General features: G+C 40.7%; 1 protein-coding gene across 1 annotated transcript in view; it reads right to left on the bottom strand.

Moving 5' to 3' along the window:
* Positions 1 to 329: 329 nt before the first annotated feature.
* Positions 330 to 16,631, bottom strand: part of LOC104466877 (rho guanine nucleotide exchange factor 7-like) — a gene marked incomplete at its 3' end in the record, with an annotated part of 24,634 nt that continues 8,332 nt past the window's right edge. Inside the window, exons 3-5 of the mRNA XM_010080432.1 lie at positions 12,226 to 12,356; positions 9,526 to 9,727; positions 330 to 418 (exon numbers count right to left, since the gene is read on the bottom strand). Of these exons, the coding sequence (XP_010078734.1) occupies positions 330 to 418; positions 9,526 to 9,727; positions 12,226 to 12,356 (422 nt within the window). The remainder of the gene's footprint in view (positions 419 to 9,525; positions 9,728 to 12,225; positions 12,357 to 16,631) is intronic.

The raw sequence follows: 16,631 nt of genomic DNA, 5'->3' as shown, positions 1-16,631 counted from the left end.
GGAAGACTGTTTACATATGTGGGGGATGGGGAAGAAAAGGGAAATTATCAACCAGCAAAGCAAATAAAATGAGCATAATGTATTACATAAATGCCTACTATTCACTTACTTTAGACTATAATTTTGCATCATGCTTAAGAATCTGTATGTGTGATATTCTATGAAACTAATAATGATCTTGTTTATATGAGAATTCACTAAAACCCCTATCTAGTTTTGGCACTAAGGCTCTGACAAGACTGCCACGTTTTTTGTGCAGATAAGAGCATTTAGTTAAGTAATGTTCTACTGTACATAACAGCTCACATGAAGGAAAAAGGATCACTCACCACATTGTAATAGCTTTTGTTAATTGCAGACGTATCAAAGCCTTTAGGTGGACTCTTCAATGTACCTGATTTGGGGGAGACCGGTTTTTCTGAAATGTAAGATATTTTAGGGTCAATGGGGTGCAATTTCACAATTCAACACTAGAGGTCAAGCAAACTGCTTTAAAAAATTTATCGTAAGACACAGTGAAAATAGTGCTTCACTGAGAAACATACATACTTGTGCTTGAAATTATTGGTAAAGAACCAAAATGGTTCATATGTTTACAATGAATGAAACTCTAGCCTCAGTGAAGGCAAACAGGAAAACTCCCTTTCTTTTTCCTGGAACCAGAAAGTGAGTTAATAAAATTAGCTTTTCCAAATTTATTTTTTAAAAACAAAATGTTATCACAGAGTGCAATTAAAAAAAAATAATCAACAAAACAAAAAAACACAAACAGGCATTTCCAAGCAACACACACACTTTCAAAAAGTAGTATTGTTATAATTTCAATTTAATGAACTTGGTAAAAGCAAGTGACCAAAGACTGAATGTACCAGGGTTGGGACATTACACTCAGTCTTTCTGAAACAGAGAATCAAAACACTATACAAGTAGTGAAGTGACTTACCAGATGCCTATCCCAGAAAATAATCTTTTAAAACAAATTATCTTTTATTGTTAATGAAGTAAAAAATGAAAATGCTTATGCACCTGAGAACAGAATCCATCAAAACAATACAGTCTTTCCTATAATCCCATAGCGAATCTACTCCTCAGTAACACATGCTCTTCCTGGAAGGACAACGTAAGTCTGCAAGATCAGAACAACAGTCCTGAGAGTTACCCAAGCGCTGACTCCCAGAATGGAAAGGCACAGAAAAAACACTCCTAAAGCCTCCCCTCCCACCTCTACCATTCCTCTAAGTCAATCACATAGGAGGAAAGATGAGGAGAGAGAAAATCAAAAGCATTATGCTGCATGCTGGAGAAACAGCAAGCAAGATTTACAGCCTTTCTTTTTTGACCTGTCACACTTGACTTTGCACACAACTGAGAATACTTGTGAGGCTGTATTTATTGGGACATTATGGTATTTTGGTTTGTTTTTTCAAATAAGCAGGCTTGTCTAATATGCTAACTTCAAATAAGCATTTGAGCAATTTATATCCAAATAAAAAAAACCCAAACAACAAAAAAACACCCACAAAAAAAGCATCAAACATACCTATTGAACGTTTTATCTTTACAAGCAAGCTCCTATTTCAAATGCATTTTAATGAAGTTATATGAATAATTTAAGTCTAAGTGGCCTGCAGTGTCAGGTAAACAAGAATAAATACGCAAGTCTCAAATAAAGACTTGCCTTTCCAGGAGAAGCCCAGTCAGCCAAGCTGAGGGCCAGCTATGGGAAATTCCCATGGACAGTAAAGCTGGCCAGGGAAACACCACCGGAAACAGAAAAGCCCACAAGGTACCAGCCTCTGCTGGACTGTATCCTGGGTAATTTAACACTTCTGCAGGCTGTCCAGCTGCAGCCCTCATAGATGTTGCAGTCTCAGGCAAACTGACTTCAGATACAGGCCACGCTTTTGTCCTCGCTGCCAGGAGCGCCAGACAGGCCAGCTGGAGCTAAGGCTTTAGGCATCAGCCCGTAAGGAGCAGCTCGGGTCCCAAGAGCATGCATGTGGTATCTTAGAGGGCATTTTCTCTGTATTGCACTGGAACTCTCCTCAAAGAAGCTATTCCAAAAATAAATTACGGTCTTAAAACTGCCAAACATGGGCAAAACATTTCTCCTTACCATGTTCAGAGATGACAGTAAAACCCTTTTGGTTAATATCCCCCACCCACCCCCGCACCCCAAGTCAGCTATAAGCCAACAGACAGCACAAAAACCATTGGCCCAGCAGTTACTCAGCTGGGAACAGTGATGCTCTCTGACACCAGCCCTGCAGTATGTATGTGCTCTGCTATACAGCCAAGTAATTCCACATGACAGGACTCCCTTCGTCCCCTTAAAACAAAACCATAAACCCAAGCAGATTTGTCATTAAACACTCCGTGTGAAAGAAGCACCTTAAGTCAGCTTGTACATACAGCTACTCGTTTATATATTTATATATAACACTACTCATTTGGGACAGTTACAGCTTGTTTCTTTGTACTGAATAATGAAAATTATTTAGTTTATACCAACTTGGTAATTTGTTTTCATTCTCTGTGGAAGCTCTTAACTTATCCTATGACTCATAGTGACTTTCAGGTTCACTAAATACCTAAGCATTTATTAATCATGTGCCCAAAAAGTAGGAAAGAAGAGATCAGAGTTATTTAAAGAAAAAGGTAAATACTTGTCACTGAATTTTATCATAATACAGATGTCTGACCCTTGTTAACCTGAAGACAGTTGACTGGTCATAGAAGTCTGGCTCTTCCAGCTACTTTGTTATCTTAAAGGGTGTAAAAATACACCTCCTCCCCTAACTTTTTCTTCTCCTAAGCTGATGAAGAAAATGGGAGAATTTTTGCTGAAATATATAGTCATTTATATTGCCAGCTGTTCAGCTGATTCAGTTATCTATTAAAGAGACACCATCAAATTCAGATTTAAAAACAGGACACAAAAAAGAATCACACATTCAAATCATTTTGCCTGCCTGAACAGCCATAATCAACATTCATCTTTTAAAATGCAAACGCTCTTTCTATTGTAGAAACACAGAATTAGACACAGCAAATCAGGCCAGCTGTCTATCACTTCTGGTATTCTGCCTCCAAGCACTGCCTTGCTTCATAAGGCGAAATAAGAAACAGTCTTGTTGCAATTAGGTTATTGCACAATGCATTACACAGAAGAAAATCCTGATCTTGCACATAAGAAATCACTTTCTTAGTATAAACAAAGATAAGCATTATTTGTTATCCTTCATGAGAGAACATTAGAGTACTTTTGCAAACATGCAGCAAAATGTATTAAACATTTCAAGCAGGTGTCACCCTCATTCAGCATATTGGGCACATACAAAGGTCTTATAGATCCATTGGTCTGTAAGTCCGTAAGTTTTGAAAATATTAGCAGAACCCTAGCACCATGCCCACTCCTCTGTTTCTCAAAGCACTGGAAGAGAGCAACTTGAGCCAGACACCAAGTTTTCCCATACGGAAGATTCTTCCCTTCTCCTTATTTTTCTCCCAGTCCCAGTGTAAGTCTGTTACATTAACACTGAAAACACAACAAAAACATGTACAGCATATGATCAAATCCAAAGAGAATGAGCATCTGCTCAAGTACTGGAAGAGACAGTATCCAGCTGATGACTGAAACCTAAGGGTTATGTTACTACTACCAGTTTCTTTCCTGATCAAAGCATTACATTCAATGGCACCCAGCTACACTTGGTAATGCTTTGAAGTGCCTAGTGGCTAGTGATTAACCAGACAGAATTCACTTAACAGGCCATCTTTGGGTGCAGAGGGAGGTTGGCATAGGCTTCTGAACATTATTCTTCCAGCAAATATTCTCAGTAGAAGCAAAAAAACCTAGAGTGGCTGCTTCTGTGACCTTTCCCTAAGCAGTACATAAGATGCCACAACCTGTCTTACAAACATCTACCTGACTGCAAAATGACAATTTACCCAATCCTTCCCAATGTTTTAATTCTGTTTTCATTAATAGGCAATTATTTATTTTACCTGCCTTCAAATAACTTGTCATTCTCACATTCCCTAATCTCTCTTTGGTCATGCCTCCAGTTGACGTCATATTTGTTTTCATGCAACAGTCTATTTCATGCTATTCCACAAAGCAGTCCTTCAGGACATACTTTACTAGAGCGTTTCAACTGTACTACTGCAAGACCACCATCAGGTGTTTCTATTGCTAGGCTACAGTGTGCATAATCCAAATGCAAAGATCTGATCTGGGCTATTTCATCCTACAGTATAGGAAGAAAAATGGGCCAAGTGGGACACCAAACGCTATGTGGTTCCTATTAATGACATGTTACAAGCAAGCTCTGTCTCTTAAGACTAAGGGGCTCAAGCCCAGCACCAGGAGGTCAGACCTAAACTTGCTGCCAGTTCTCAAGCTGGTTCAGACATCACTGCAATGTATTCCACCACAACGTTGATACTACCAACTCTTCTTCCCTAGTCATACTCTCTTGCTGCAAACTTTATTCTATTTAAGCCTGCAGAGTAACACTTGACAAGGGAACAAGCCTTCCAAGCACACACAGTTGAGGAGAGGAAAACTAGCATTCTTGCTGGGGTGTTTGGGTTTTCCCCCCCTCACCCTTCTCTTTTTACAAAGCTAGATGTGTATCTGTCCTTCCCTCAAACACCACAGGATGGGAACAGGAGATACTCTACTCTTCCACTATTCACTGGCCTTTTCCCACACTGTCATTTTTTTTTTAATTATTATTTTTAACATCTAACCAGAAGAACCGTTAACAATGTAATTTGCACTGAGCCTGATACTAACATAACTGGCAAGAAAGCACAGAAGACAGGTTATGACATTAATGACATGTTAATTTCTGTGAAGAATAAGAATAAAGTTTGTGACATACCAAATGTCATTTTCTCAAAGCTACATTTCCTTCTGCATAATCTCCTGCCATCTAAATGGATCAAACTTTGAATAAACCCAGCAAGTAACCATGTGATTTTTTTAAAATCCGACTAACATCTGTCAGCACCTAGTGCTAAAGTAAGCAAGCACATCCCATTCTGGCTAAGCCCTATTCTCTTTTTAAGTCTCCAAATCTCTCTGCTGTGTCAGACAGAAGCAGCAGTGGAAGAGACGAAACTCCACCTACACCTTCACCCCTCCCTGCTCCATTTTATGTAAGAAAAAAAAAAACACAACTCAATAAGATCACACTGTCAAATATCTAGCAAGTTTACACAATATAAATATTTCACCCTCTGTCATGTGTAACAGTACAGCAGGATGAAAATAAAGTCCTCTCATTTCAAAGTCATTCCTGACTAGTGATCAAAGAACATTAAAAAAAAGGCAAGATGTTACAGGATTTAAAAAAGGAAATTAAACAAAAAAGGGGGGAAGGGAGAGAGAAATGAACGACCTTTTTGATCCTTGCAGTGTAGGCACATACCTGAAAAGAAAATACTACTTCATCTTTTTATTCTATTTATCAGTTTGATCATAAGTACCACAATTTCAAACAAATCCTCCTTTTCCCCTTGTGTCAGGGGGAAGTAGGAAGGAAAGAATAAACACACACTTAGAAGCAAAATAAAAAACATTTTCCATGTCAAATACATTTATTTTCCCCAAAATACAGTCACTGTCCAGCCTAAGAAAACTAAATGTTGTGCTTTGCTCAATAATCTCAGTATCTGTCCTACAACCATTCACAGCTTGCCTCATATGTATTAGCACTCTGTACTAACACTAATCATTCTGGCATAGCTAAGCACACTACAGCATAGTAAACATGGGCACAGCTTTACAGTGTTTTAGCTACTCCAAGATACCTTATCATATAACATGCTCTGCTTGTACAATATATGTAATATACTTTTCTTCTAACATCTTTCAGAAAGCAATGTGGGTAAAGGCAGTTCCCATTACTAAGCAGCTCCTTCTTCCTTTCCTTGAATATCTAACTTCAGAGCAACTGTACAAGTTAAGTCTACAAATATACAGTTATCTGACATTAGAGGATTTTAATTTAGAACAAAAATCCATTTATCTAAATGTCTAATGCCTATTAATTTCATGAGAATTAAAACAAAACCACACATACATAACAAATTTGTTTTCCTTCTTCTGTTACGCAGTTTGCTGAAGTCAGTTTCCAGCAGACTGACGAGATTTATTTAATCAAACCCACCATTTCCCAAGAGCTCTCCAAATAATGCATCATCAAAAATTATAACAAACAGTGTTGCCTATACAGAATTTCTAACTAGTTGCAGTATTTTCAGCAACATTTGAGAGAAGAAAGAAGGATGGAGTCATACTGTCAATGACAGAACACTTTACAGAGAATTTTGAAAACCGATTAGATGTCCAGGATGAACACTTTGTTCATAGAGACCTTAATAAAGAGCAAGTATTTCAACAACCCTATCCTGATCTTTTTTAAAATCAATTCATTATAACACTGACAGAAACAGTTTTTGAATTTGAGCTTGCAAGAGAGTAAGTTCAACTAACTCATTTTAAAATACAACAGGAGAGAGAAAAAGCACTTTTGTGTTTTAACCTCATGCTCAAAGCATGAATGCACTCAAAACATGTCTGAATTAGGAAAACCTCAAAGAAAGGCATATATAGTTGCTGGGAAGTGAAGAAAAATGGACAGTGAAAGACTATCAACTCAAGAAATGTCAACCAGTCTAATAAATAGCAAAAAAGAGCAGGAGCACAGGACTGCAACAGAGATTGACAACTCACACATATAACCCAAATGAAACTCCTCATGAACACCCACAAGAGCCATCCATGTAACTTCAGAGCTTTGTGGTAAATGCCACTACATTCCTGTTTCAACAAGGACAGCAGAACAAAGGAAGTCCAACCTCAGGAGGCAGAGGCAATGTGCTTTGATACAGGCGGGAAGAGAATTCTAGAAAAGCCCTCTCTCTAGCACCTTCAACAACAGCCACAAAGCAGAAATCAGCTGAGAATAGAAATGTTTGTAACAAGTTTCATGTAAACAACCAAGAAAATTAAAAGAAAGAGCAGCAAAATGAGAACAATGAACTTCAAGTAAGAAGTCAATAAACTTGTGAGTACAAAAAAGGATTTCTACTAGTGACAACGTAAGGGAAAAAGGCTCACCAGAATGACAAATCCTTTAAAAGTTAAGGACATCTCAAAGGAAGAACAGGAAAAGGAGATAAAAATTGACACAATCAAATATCACAAATACTACAGTGACCTCAAAGACACAAAAAAGCAAAAGTAACTAGAAAAAGTCAAGTCACCAGCTGAAATACAACACAACATACAGGTAATAGCAACAAAACACTCCACAGTACACATACATCAAGGGGGAAAACTCATCTGCAACTCAACAGGGAAGAAGAGTTATTAACAGTCATCATGAAGCTCTTAATATGTCAGGCTTCCTTATCACCATCCCATCCTCATTATAAAAAAAGGTCAGCCTCAGACAACTCAAACACATACCTAAAGGCATAAAAGCAGGTTAAAAAGAGTATTTTTATAAATTAAATAGTACCTGCTGTGCCGATTTGACAGTAAGAGAACTAGCTACATCCATTTTGAAACCATAGGACAAATGAAGTTCCATTGAGTAGTGGAAAAGGCCAAACAGTTCCAGTCTTTAAAAAGGGGGAGAACAGGAGAAAGCTGGAGCACTACAGGTCAGTCATTTTAACTTCGTAACAGTCTGTAAGTGCACAGAAAACAAAATCAATGGAACTCAACTGCCCAAGAAAGAGAAAAGCAGGCACAGACAGTCCGTCCACAGAAGGAAGTGAGCATATATGAGAACACCCCAAGAATGCAAGAAGTCTTGCAGAAGCCAGAGGCTGCAAGCCCTAGAAGCACAAGGAACATGCCTATAGAGCAGAGCGAAAAAAGAGCTCAGCAGAAAACTCTTCTGGAAGTGAGAAGTGAAAGTTCAACCAGTGACTGTAAGCAGTTCATCTCAGCCCCCGGAATTGCACAGGGCTGCAAGGACTGGCAAGAAGCAATCTGCACTTGGTACTAATCTCAGCCCCGCAGCTTGTTGGCTATCCTACTTAGAGTTACTTCACCCAAGTAAAGCATTCCTAAAAAACAAGAACAACCTTAATTTCTGGGAACTTTTGGTTCTCACATGTTCACTGTTAAAAGCTATTTCCATTCTGAAGCTTAACTGAGCCAGAGGAGATCTAAACTGATGAAATCTGAATAAGACCTCTGCAGCAATGTTTTAAACAAATAATGATGGGACAAGATAGTCATCATGGCTGAAAGTGCTACAACACTACAGACAGGGGAAAAAAAAAAAAAAAAGGCTTCAGGAATTGTTTTTCAGGATAAGCCACATCTGAGAGATCTCTGAAGAAAACTAAAGTTAGGTCTTACATCATTACTATGCCTAAGAGGATCTAGTTGAGAATGAAAACAAAGTTACAGATCTAAGACTAGCATTCTATAAAAACGAACTGTAGATCAAGGAAGACAATAAGAGGATGCAACTGTAGGAGAAAGACTAAGTTTAAAAATGGAGTTTTACCCTCCCAACTTCAGTCTGCAATCACACATCTATATGGCTACCCAACAAACACAAGTCATGCCAATGATTTTAGCATAGCCAGAAAGATGTGTGTTTTGATTGGAACTGTGACAAGGGAAGGAGGGATATAGCCTCTCAGAATGTCCCTGGGTAGTTTTATCCTACCAGGTTTATCCCCAGCTTCTGAAAGCAAGCAAAGACAGAAAAGAAAAACAAAAATCCCAAACGACCATAGAGATTATGTCACCCACATCAACATCCTGGTGGATTAAAAAGCAACATTAGCTCTGATATTCAGTCATGAAGATGATATTTAAAGAAGGCACTTCCACTGTATGAAGTTCTAAATAAAACTTCAGTGGAAGAGTAAAGCCTGTATAAAGAAAAGTTGGAGGTACATGAACAATAAAGAAAAAACACAAACACAAATACAAATACATTATCTTTCAAAAACTGTCTTTAACTTTTAGTAGATTTAGGTAGAATTTGGGATTTTTTCCTGCATTTGTTTGCTTCTAAGTAATGGGATGTGGTTAGAGATTTTTTGGTGTAGTTTGTTGTTGGTTTGGGGGGAGTTAGTTTGGTTTGGTTTTTGGTTGTTGGTTTTAGGAAGATTTGCAAGAAATCTCTCACTATTTAAACCCAAATCACCAATTCAAAGCGTGTTAGCATCAGAGCCAAAATCCAGTGTTCTAGGAATTAAGACCAATGAAGCCAGAGCAGCCCAACTGTGAAACACAGGCAGACAAACAAACAGAATGGAGGCATTTTCTGCATGTTCACTGTTAATTCAGAAGTCCTAGAACACTATACATAGCCAACTGGGGTGGGGGAGTTTGAGTTCCCGAGCACCAACCATTGCTGTGAATAAAGTTCAGTACAGTCAAGCTTAAACAAAAAGTATTACAATTTTTAATGAATCGACCAACTATCAACCTCTACCAAAGCAAGAACTTGTGCAAATACGCTCTCCTTCAAAACTTACCGTTTGATTTTATTTCTCGTACGTAGTTACTTGGAAACCACCCTGTTTTGCCATTCAGAGTTCCTTCCCACCAGCCTCCTTCTTCCACTCTTGTAACGTGAATAATATCTCCTTTTGAAAAAGAAAGTTCATCTTCATTTGTCTGTTGAAAATTAAATTTTGCTCTCACCACCAGCTGATGGTTGCTGTTATCTGTCATGTCCTAGTAAGTGAGAATACAAAGAACAAAAAGATCACATTAGACATTTAAACAATTATCTCATGAGCAAAACAGAAGTATCCATAAAATGGAAATAGCCTCTCATCCACACGTTTTTACTCTAAGCATTTGTAAGGGATGATTTGCCATTTCTTGTATTTCTGTCATTTTTAATCTATGTATTTGTATCAGTCCAGGGAGTATAATGTTTTATTACAACCTCTTCAAATCAGAAGGGGGCAACAGAGCCACAAAGAAAATACTTCTTACTCCCCCCAAAAAATAAAATTCTATTTTCAATATACAGTGTAAATTGAAACCGCCATTGACAATTACAAAGAAACAACAGCTTTACATTAGAGAGTTTTTTTCTAAAACTTTCCAGGCTGGAAGGAAGATGGAACTGAGCTGGGTTTAATTTAATTCTGGATATAAATAAAGAGTTTGCAGCTTCAATTTTTTTTTTTTTCATGTAGCAGATCACGTTGGAAGGTTCCACACCCGAATGTGCAAGTCTCTACAGCCTGCCAACGGAGAAGGACAGTGTTCTTCCAAAAACCTATAAAACAGTTGTTCAAGGTAAATTGCAGAAGTACCCACAAATCATTTGCCTCAAGGTTAGCAAAGCTGTAAGTCTGCAGCATGTCAGACTTGCAGCTGTCCATATACATATATGTGTGTGTATATATACATATATATGTGCTCATCCCCTATCACAGATGTGAAGGTAAATCATTCCTCTATCATAACAACTAAATGTTAAGAGCTACTTCTAAGAAGTCTTTCAAATCAATGATGTTCAAATTCAGCATTTTGTTCTCAGATGTCAATTTTGGACATCCGCATCATTCAAGCATTTAATGAGAATTAGGACAAACTTTTATGCTAACAAAAGCTAAACACTTGGACAACTTTAAATAAACCAAATACAAACCATTGCACCAGAACTGAGAGGAGAGGACAGTAAATCATGTCTGCCACTATCATAAGCATCATGTAAGGATCAATACAGTAACTAAAAAAGTAACTTAGTGTGAAAATGTCTGTAAGCAAACCTTGCCAGCTATTCAGGTAGCAGAATTTCACGTACATGTTGTCTATAAAGTTGAGATGATTAAAAGATGCAATGCGTAACATCACTGGGATCATATAACATGTCAACTTAGTTTATATCCCCAGCAATCATGTTATTTTATCACAACTCAATTTGACAATCAGACTTTTAGTGGCTGAGAAACTGTAGGAAAATGAGAGCAAACACAACATAGAAAACATGGAAAAAGCCCCAAGATACCGCAAGTCACAGGGTGCAACGAGATCAGCACATTTTCAAACAAGTGCCTCTGCCTTAGCCTGCTGCCTGTACATCATGTGTTTTCATCTGCCTCAACTGCTCAACAAGAGAAAAAGTTCTGCCTTAGTAAATGGTGTAAAGACACAAAATAAGCAGCAACACTGCACAGTGACAAGTACAGTACCTTTACTGTGACAGGACACCTCCCTAGTAGAGGAAGCTGAGTACAAATTGGCGAGAACAATTCCAAACAGATCATCTAGAGGAGCAAAAACCAAGCTGAGAATTTCCCGGGTTTGGCCACTAGCTGTCTTTCCCTCCTTCATGCACTTCTCTGCCCCTCTGCAACTTTCTACAGAGCTGCTCCGATCACCAAAGTGATAGAAATACTTTTAAAACTCTGACTACCTCAGTGATCCAGCTAGTCCCACAAACAGTTGCATCAGCAAAACTGAGGGGGTGGTGAAGAGCAGAATGGGAGCTAGAATTGGTGGCCTAGAGCAAGAACTTGCACGGGCTCTGCTACCAGAGAAAACACACAAAACCACGCCTAAGAAAGCTTAAGCGGAGCCCTGTGTTTAATGTGTCACATAGCAATCGTCATGTAGTTCAAAAAAAGCCTCCTTCAAGCATGGAAAAAGCAGTTTACAGTAGGGAATCCTCCTTGCAAACCCTTTAGACACTTATGAGCACCCTTCATCACAGTTAGTTTCAATATAGTACTCCATCGTGATTTCAGCTGTACCGTAAAACAACTCCCTATGCCACTCAGTTACCTGAAGGCTAGTTGAAGGACTCACCTTGAAATGTAACAGAAAATAGGAAAAACTATCAATACTGCCAAAGTTGAAAGTATCACCTTTGCTGAGGTTTGAATATCTTTCAATCATTATGCTTAAACTCACAGAAATGGAGAAAATGAGATTTTTGCCTTTGAAAAAGCAAGTCCAGGAAGATACTGCATATGCAAACAACATGGAGTGGTACACATGAGGAAAAAAAAACAATGAGAAGTTCACAGAGAGGTGCATGTATCCTGGAACATCATAAGAAAAGCTGCAAAAACAGAATGTCACAAGCTTGAAATAGAGATGAAAGAGAGTAAACAGTTACTTTGCTACGTTATTGTTTACTTATAAATTCTTGTCAAAAGAAAAAAAGAAAAAAATTATCACGCTATAGCATGTTCATTTCTTCTAGAACTTACCAAACTCCGATACTGTCCCTGAAAGAGTTTTGAAGTTCTGCTGTGTAAAGACTGGGATCCCAGAGAATCGAAAGATTTTATCCGATGAGATGAAGGACGTGTGCATACAGAGTCACTGCCCAGCCCTATGTCTGTAAGAGGGGACCAAAAAAAAAAAAAAAAGTATTAGAATTTGAGAAATCTGCATATAACTTCTGCTTGCTTCTGTAAAGCTCACGTGATTAAAGCAGATTCAATGTATCTGTATTTGCTCCATAATTCAAGATTTAAAAAAGTTATAGTAATAAATGATCTGAAATCCTGAGACACTGGCAGTTTCTTCCCCACACAGATAGGAAAACTATTTGAGCTACTAGGAAGAGAAGGGTTAGGGTTGGATTTCTCCATTCCTACTCGCTACCGATCTACTTAAAGGTAATTAACCAGCATCATTTTAGCTAGTAGCCAAGAATTTTGAATGCATAAAACTTGCTTGAAGCCAAGCCAGCCACATCTGTTTCTTAGCTCATCCCGCCACCACCATCTCTTTCTCAATTAAAACATTCCTTCCCCTGTCTTTTTCCTACGTTCCTTTGCTCATCCCTTTTTGGCCAACTAAGCTATTTCTTCTTCTTTGGAGGAAGGAGGAGAAATAGGAGGAGTAGAAAGGAAGAAAGCTACTTGCTTGAAAAAACAACCCCCCAAACCTCTCCCCTCTTTCATTAGTCTCTACTCCAAGAACATTTGTGAGATGTTCACCCAAAGGGCAGCGTTACGTGCTGTCAGGGTACCACCAGAGTCCCTGTGGGCTTGGAGTCATTGAGAAGGTGGCAGGACAGGGCTCACCCCACCACCCCAGCCAGGAGCAGGGCAGCTGGGGCACCAGGGAAGCTGGGGCACCAGGGCAGCCCCAAACATCGAGCACCTCCCTGGGGATGGGGTGTCAGCCCACCTGCAGGTGGGGTGTTCTGGTGCGGATTAGCAGGCCACAGCCAGGTAGGGGCCAGGCTGCACCAAAAGCAGCTCCTAAGGGCGGCTGAGGTCAGCGTTCCACAGCCTTCCATAGCGCCGCTGGGAGCCTCTACCTAGCATTATGGTGGGATGGGGTTGCTCCCAGCTGCATGAGCTCCCCCAGCCCTGACAGCCAAAACCCCAGGAGAGGGATGCTCCCAGGGCCCTTGCACAGGAAACATGTTACAACAGAGAAACATTGCTGCTTTGGCTGAGTATGGTAGGTCATTCCTCTTCCTCATGTCTTCCCACATACAAGGAAATCATTCAAGGAGCCCCAAAATCAATGCAGTATTTTCTGTCCCAAACTCAGGTTTTCACTAGACTAGACAAGCATCTCAACTGCTCTCCTAGTTTGTATGCCTCTGTTACTCTCTTTCCTAGTAGTCTGCTTTGCCTCCAACACTCTCTCAGTTACTTTCAGACTAAAGCAGACAACTATTATGCAATCCTAGTTATTTTTGGTCAAAATGAAATACACATATAGGTGCTGTTCCTTGAGGAGACTGGTGAACAAAATGTATCTGCTGTTCCATGTCAAACCTGGAGGATTTGATTCATCTTAACAGGAAAGCCTTTCAACTTCAGTGCGGCATCTAACAGCAGCCAAAATGCAAGAGGAGGAAACGGGTTTTAGACAGTCAATGAGCACAGAAGAAAAGCATTGACAAACGATGCTCCAAATCTGCAGTGACTGAGCAGAGAACACCTTCCTCAGCTGTATCTTTTTAAGTGAGTCTTTGTCATCCTTCAAAAATCATTATCATTCAATAGACTATAAATACACACTCCCTAGTCAAGTAGTGCAATATTAGAATTATTCATGTTAAGTTGCATATTTTGTAGAATCACAGAACCATAGAATGGTTTGGGTTGGAAGGAACCTTTTTAAAGGTCATTTAGTCCAAACCCCCTGCAATAAGCAGGGACATCTTCAGCTCAATCAGGTTCCTCAGAGCCCCATCCAACCTTACCTGAAATGTCTCCTAGGGTGAGGCACCTACCACCTCTCTGGGCAATCAGTTCAGTGTTTCACCACCCTCACTGTAAATAATTTCTTCCTTGCATCTAGTCTAAATGTACACTCTTTTAGCTTAAAACCATTACTCCTCCTCTTATTGCAATAGGCCCTGCTAAAAAGTTCATCCCCATCTTTCTTATGAGCCCCCTTTAAGGACTGGAAGGCTGCTATAAGGTCTCCCTGGAACCTTCTCTTCTCCATGCTGAACAATCCCAACTCTCTCAGCCTGTCCTCGTATGGGAGGTGCTCCAGCCCTCTGATCATTTTTGTGGCCCTCCTCTGGACTCGCTCCAACGGGTTCATGTCTTTCCTGTGCTAAGGACTCCAGAGCTGGATGCCGTACTCCAGGTGGGGCCTCATGAGAGCAGAGCAGAGGGGGAGAATCACCTCCCTCAACCTGCTGGCCACACTTCTTTTGATGCAACCCAGTACAGAGTTGGCTTTCTGGGCTGCTAGCACACATTGCTGGCTCATATCCAGATTTTTATCCACCAGTACCTGCAACTCCTCTGCAGGACTGCTCTCAGTCTCTCCATCCCCAGCCTGTACTGACACCAGGGTTTGCCCTGACCCAGGTGCAGGACTTTACACCTGGCCTTGTTGAGCCTCATCAGGTTCACATGGGCCCACATCTCAAGCTTGTCCTGGTTCCTCTGAATGGCATCCCATCCCTCAGGCACGACAACCGCACCACTCAGCTTGGTGTCACCTGTGAACTTGCTGAGGGTGCACTCCATCCCACTGTCTATGTCACTGAAGATATCAAACAGTACTGGTCACAATATGGACCCCTGACGGACACCACTTGCCACACTGATCTCCATCCAGACAGTGAGCTGTTGACTGCTATCTTCTGGATGCAACCATCCAACCAATTCCTCATCCACCGAACAGTCCACCCATCAAATCCATCTCTCTACAATTTAGAAAGAAGGATGTTACGGAGGATCGTGTCAAAGGCCTTACAGAAGTCCAGATAGATGACATCCATAGCTCTTCCCTTGTCCACTGATGTAGTCACTCCATCAGAGAAGGCCACTATGTTGGTCAGGCAGAACTTTCCCTTGGTGAAGCCATGCTGGCTGTCTTGAATCACCTCCCTGTCTTCCATGTGCCTTCATGTAGCTTCTAGAAGGTTCTGTTCCTTGATCTTCCCACGCACAGAGATGAGGCTGACAAGTGGGTAGTTCCCAGAGTCCTCTTTTCTACCCTTCTTAAAAATGGGTGCAATGTTTCCCTTTTTCCAATCACCAGGGTCTTCACCTGACTGCCATGACTTTTCAAATATCATGGAGAGTGGTTTGGCAACTGCATCCGCCAATGCAGATGCATCTCATCAGGTCCCATAGACTTATGTATGGTCAGGTTCCTCAGGCGGTCATAAACCTGATCTTCTCTTACAGTGGGAGGGACTTTGCTCCCCCAGTCCCCATCTTGTGGTCCATCCACTTGAGAGACATGGGAAGAGAGGCTGCCAGTGAAGACTGAGGCAAAAAAGTTTTAGTATCTCAGCCTTCTCCTCATCTGTTGTTACCAGTTTGCCAGTCTTGCTCATTGGGACACATACACACATTCTTTGACCCTCCTTTTCTGGCTGACATACCTACAGAAACCGTTCTTGTTATTCTTTATGTCTCTTGCCAAGTTCAGCTCCATCTGTGCCTTGGCCTTCTTGACCCCATCGCTACACAACCAGGCAGCATCCCTATACTCTTCCCAGGATACCCGTCCCTGCTTCCACTGCCTGTGCATTTCCTTCTTGTCCTTTAGTCCGGCCAGCAGGTCTCGCCTGAGCCATGCCAGTCACTTGCCTTCCTTTCCTGATTTCTTACACACAGGAATTGAGAGTTCTGGCTCTCTATGGAAAGCATCCCCAATGATCTGACAGCTCTGTTCTGCTCCCTTGTCCCTCACAGCCATCTCTCAGGGGGTCCTGTTGACTAACTCCCTGAACAGCTGTCATTTTGCTTTCCTAAAACTCAGGGTACTGACTTGACTCTTTACCTGACCCATAGCCCTCAGGACTGTGAACTCCACCAGCATGTGATCACTGCAGCCCAGGCTGCCTCTAATCTTGACGTCACAGGCGACCAACAGGTCCAGTAATGCATTCCCCCTGGTAGGGCTGTCTATTACCTGGCTTAAAAGGTTATCCTCAGTGCACTCCAGGAGTCTGCTGGATTGCCTAGAGCTCTCCGTGCTACTTTTCCACCTCAGGAGCCCCTGGCTCATTTCCGTAAAACTTCAAGTGTGCTGCAGTGTACCCAGCAGGTATAGATCCCTAGAGAGACCTCAAACTGATGCCTGTAAATGTACCCAAACTCTCAGACCCAGTGATAAAGGGACTTCCTTGAATTTCTCCCACCTTAGAAGTTTCATACATCTACCAATGAAA

Source organism: Pterocles gutturalis, unplaced genomic scaffold (assembly GCF_000699245.1).
Source record: "Pterocles gutturalis isolate BGI_N339 unplaced genomic scaffold, ASM69924v1 scaffold16334, whole genome shotgun sequence".
Lineage (NCBI taxonomy): Eukaryota > Metazoa > Chordata > Aves > Pterocliformes > Pteroclidae > Pterocles > Pterocles gutturalis.
The sequence above is the reverse complement of the archived record's forward strand: the minus strand, read 5'-3'. Positions and strand labels throughout refer to the sequence as shown.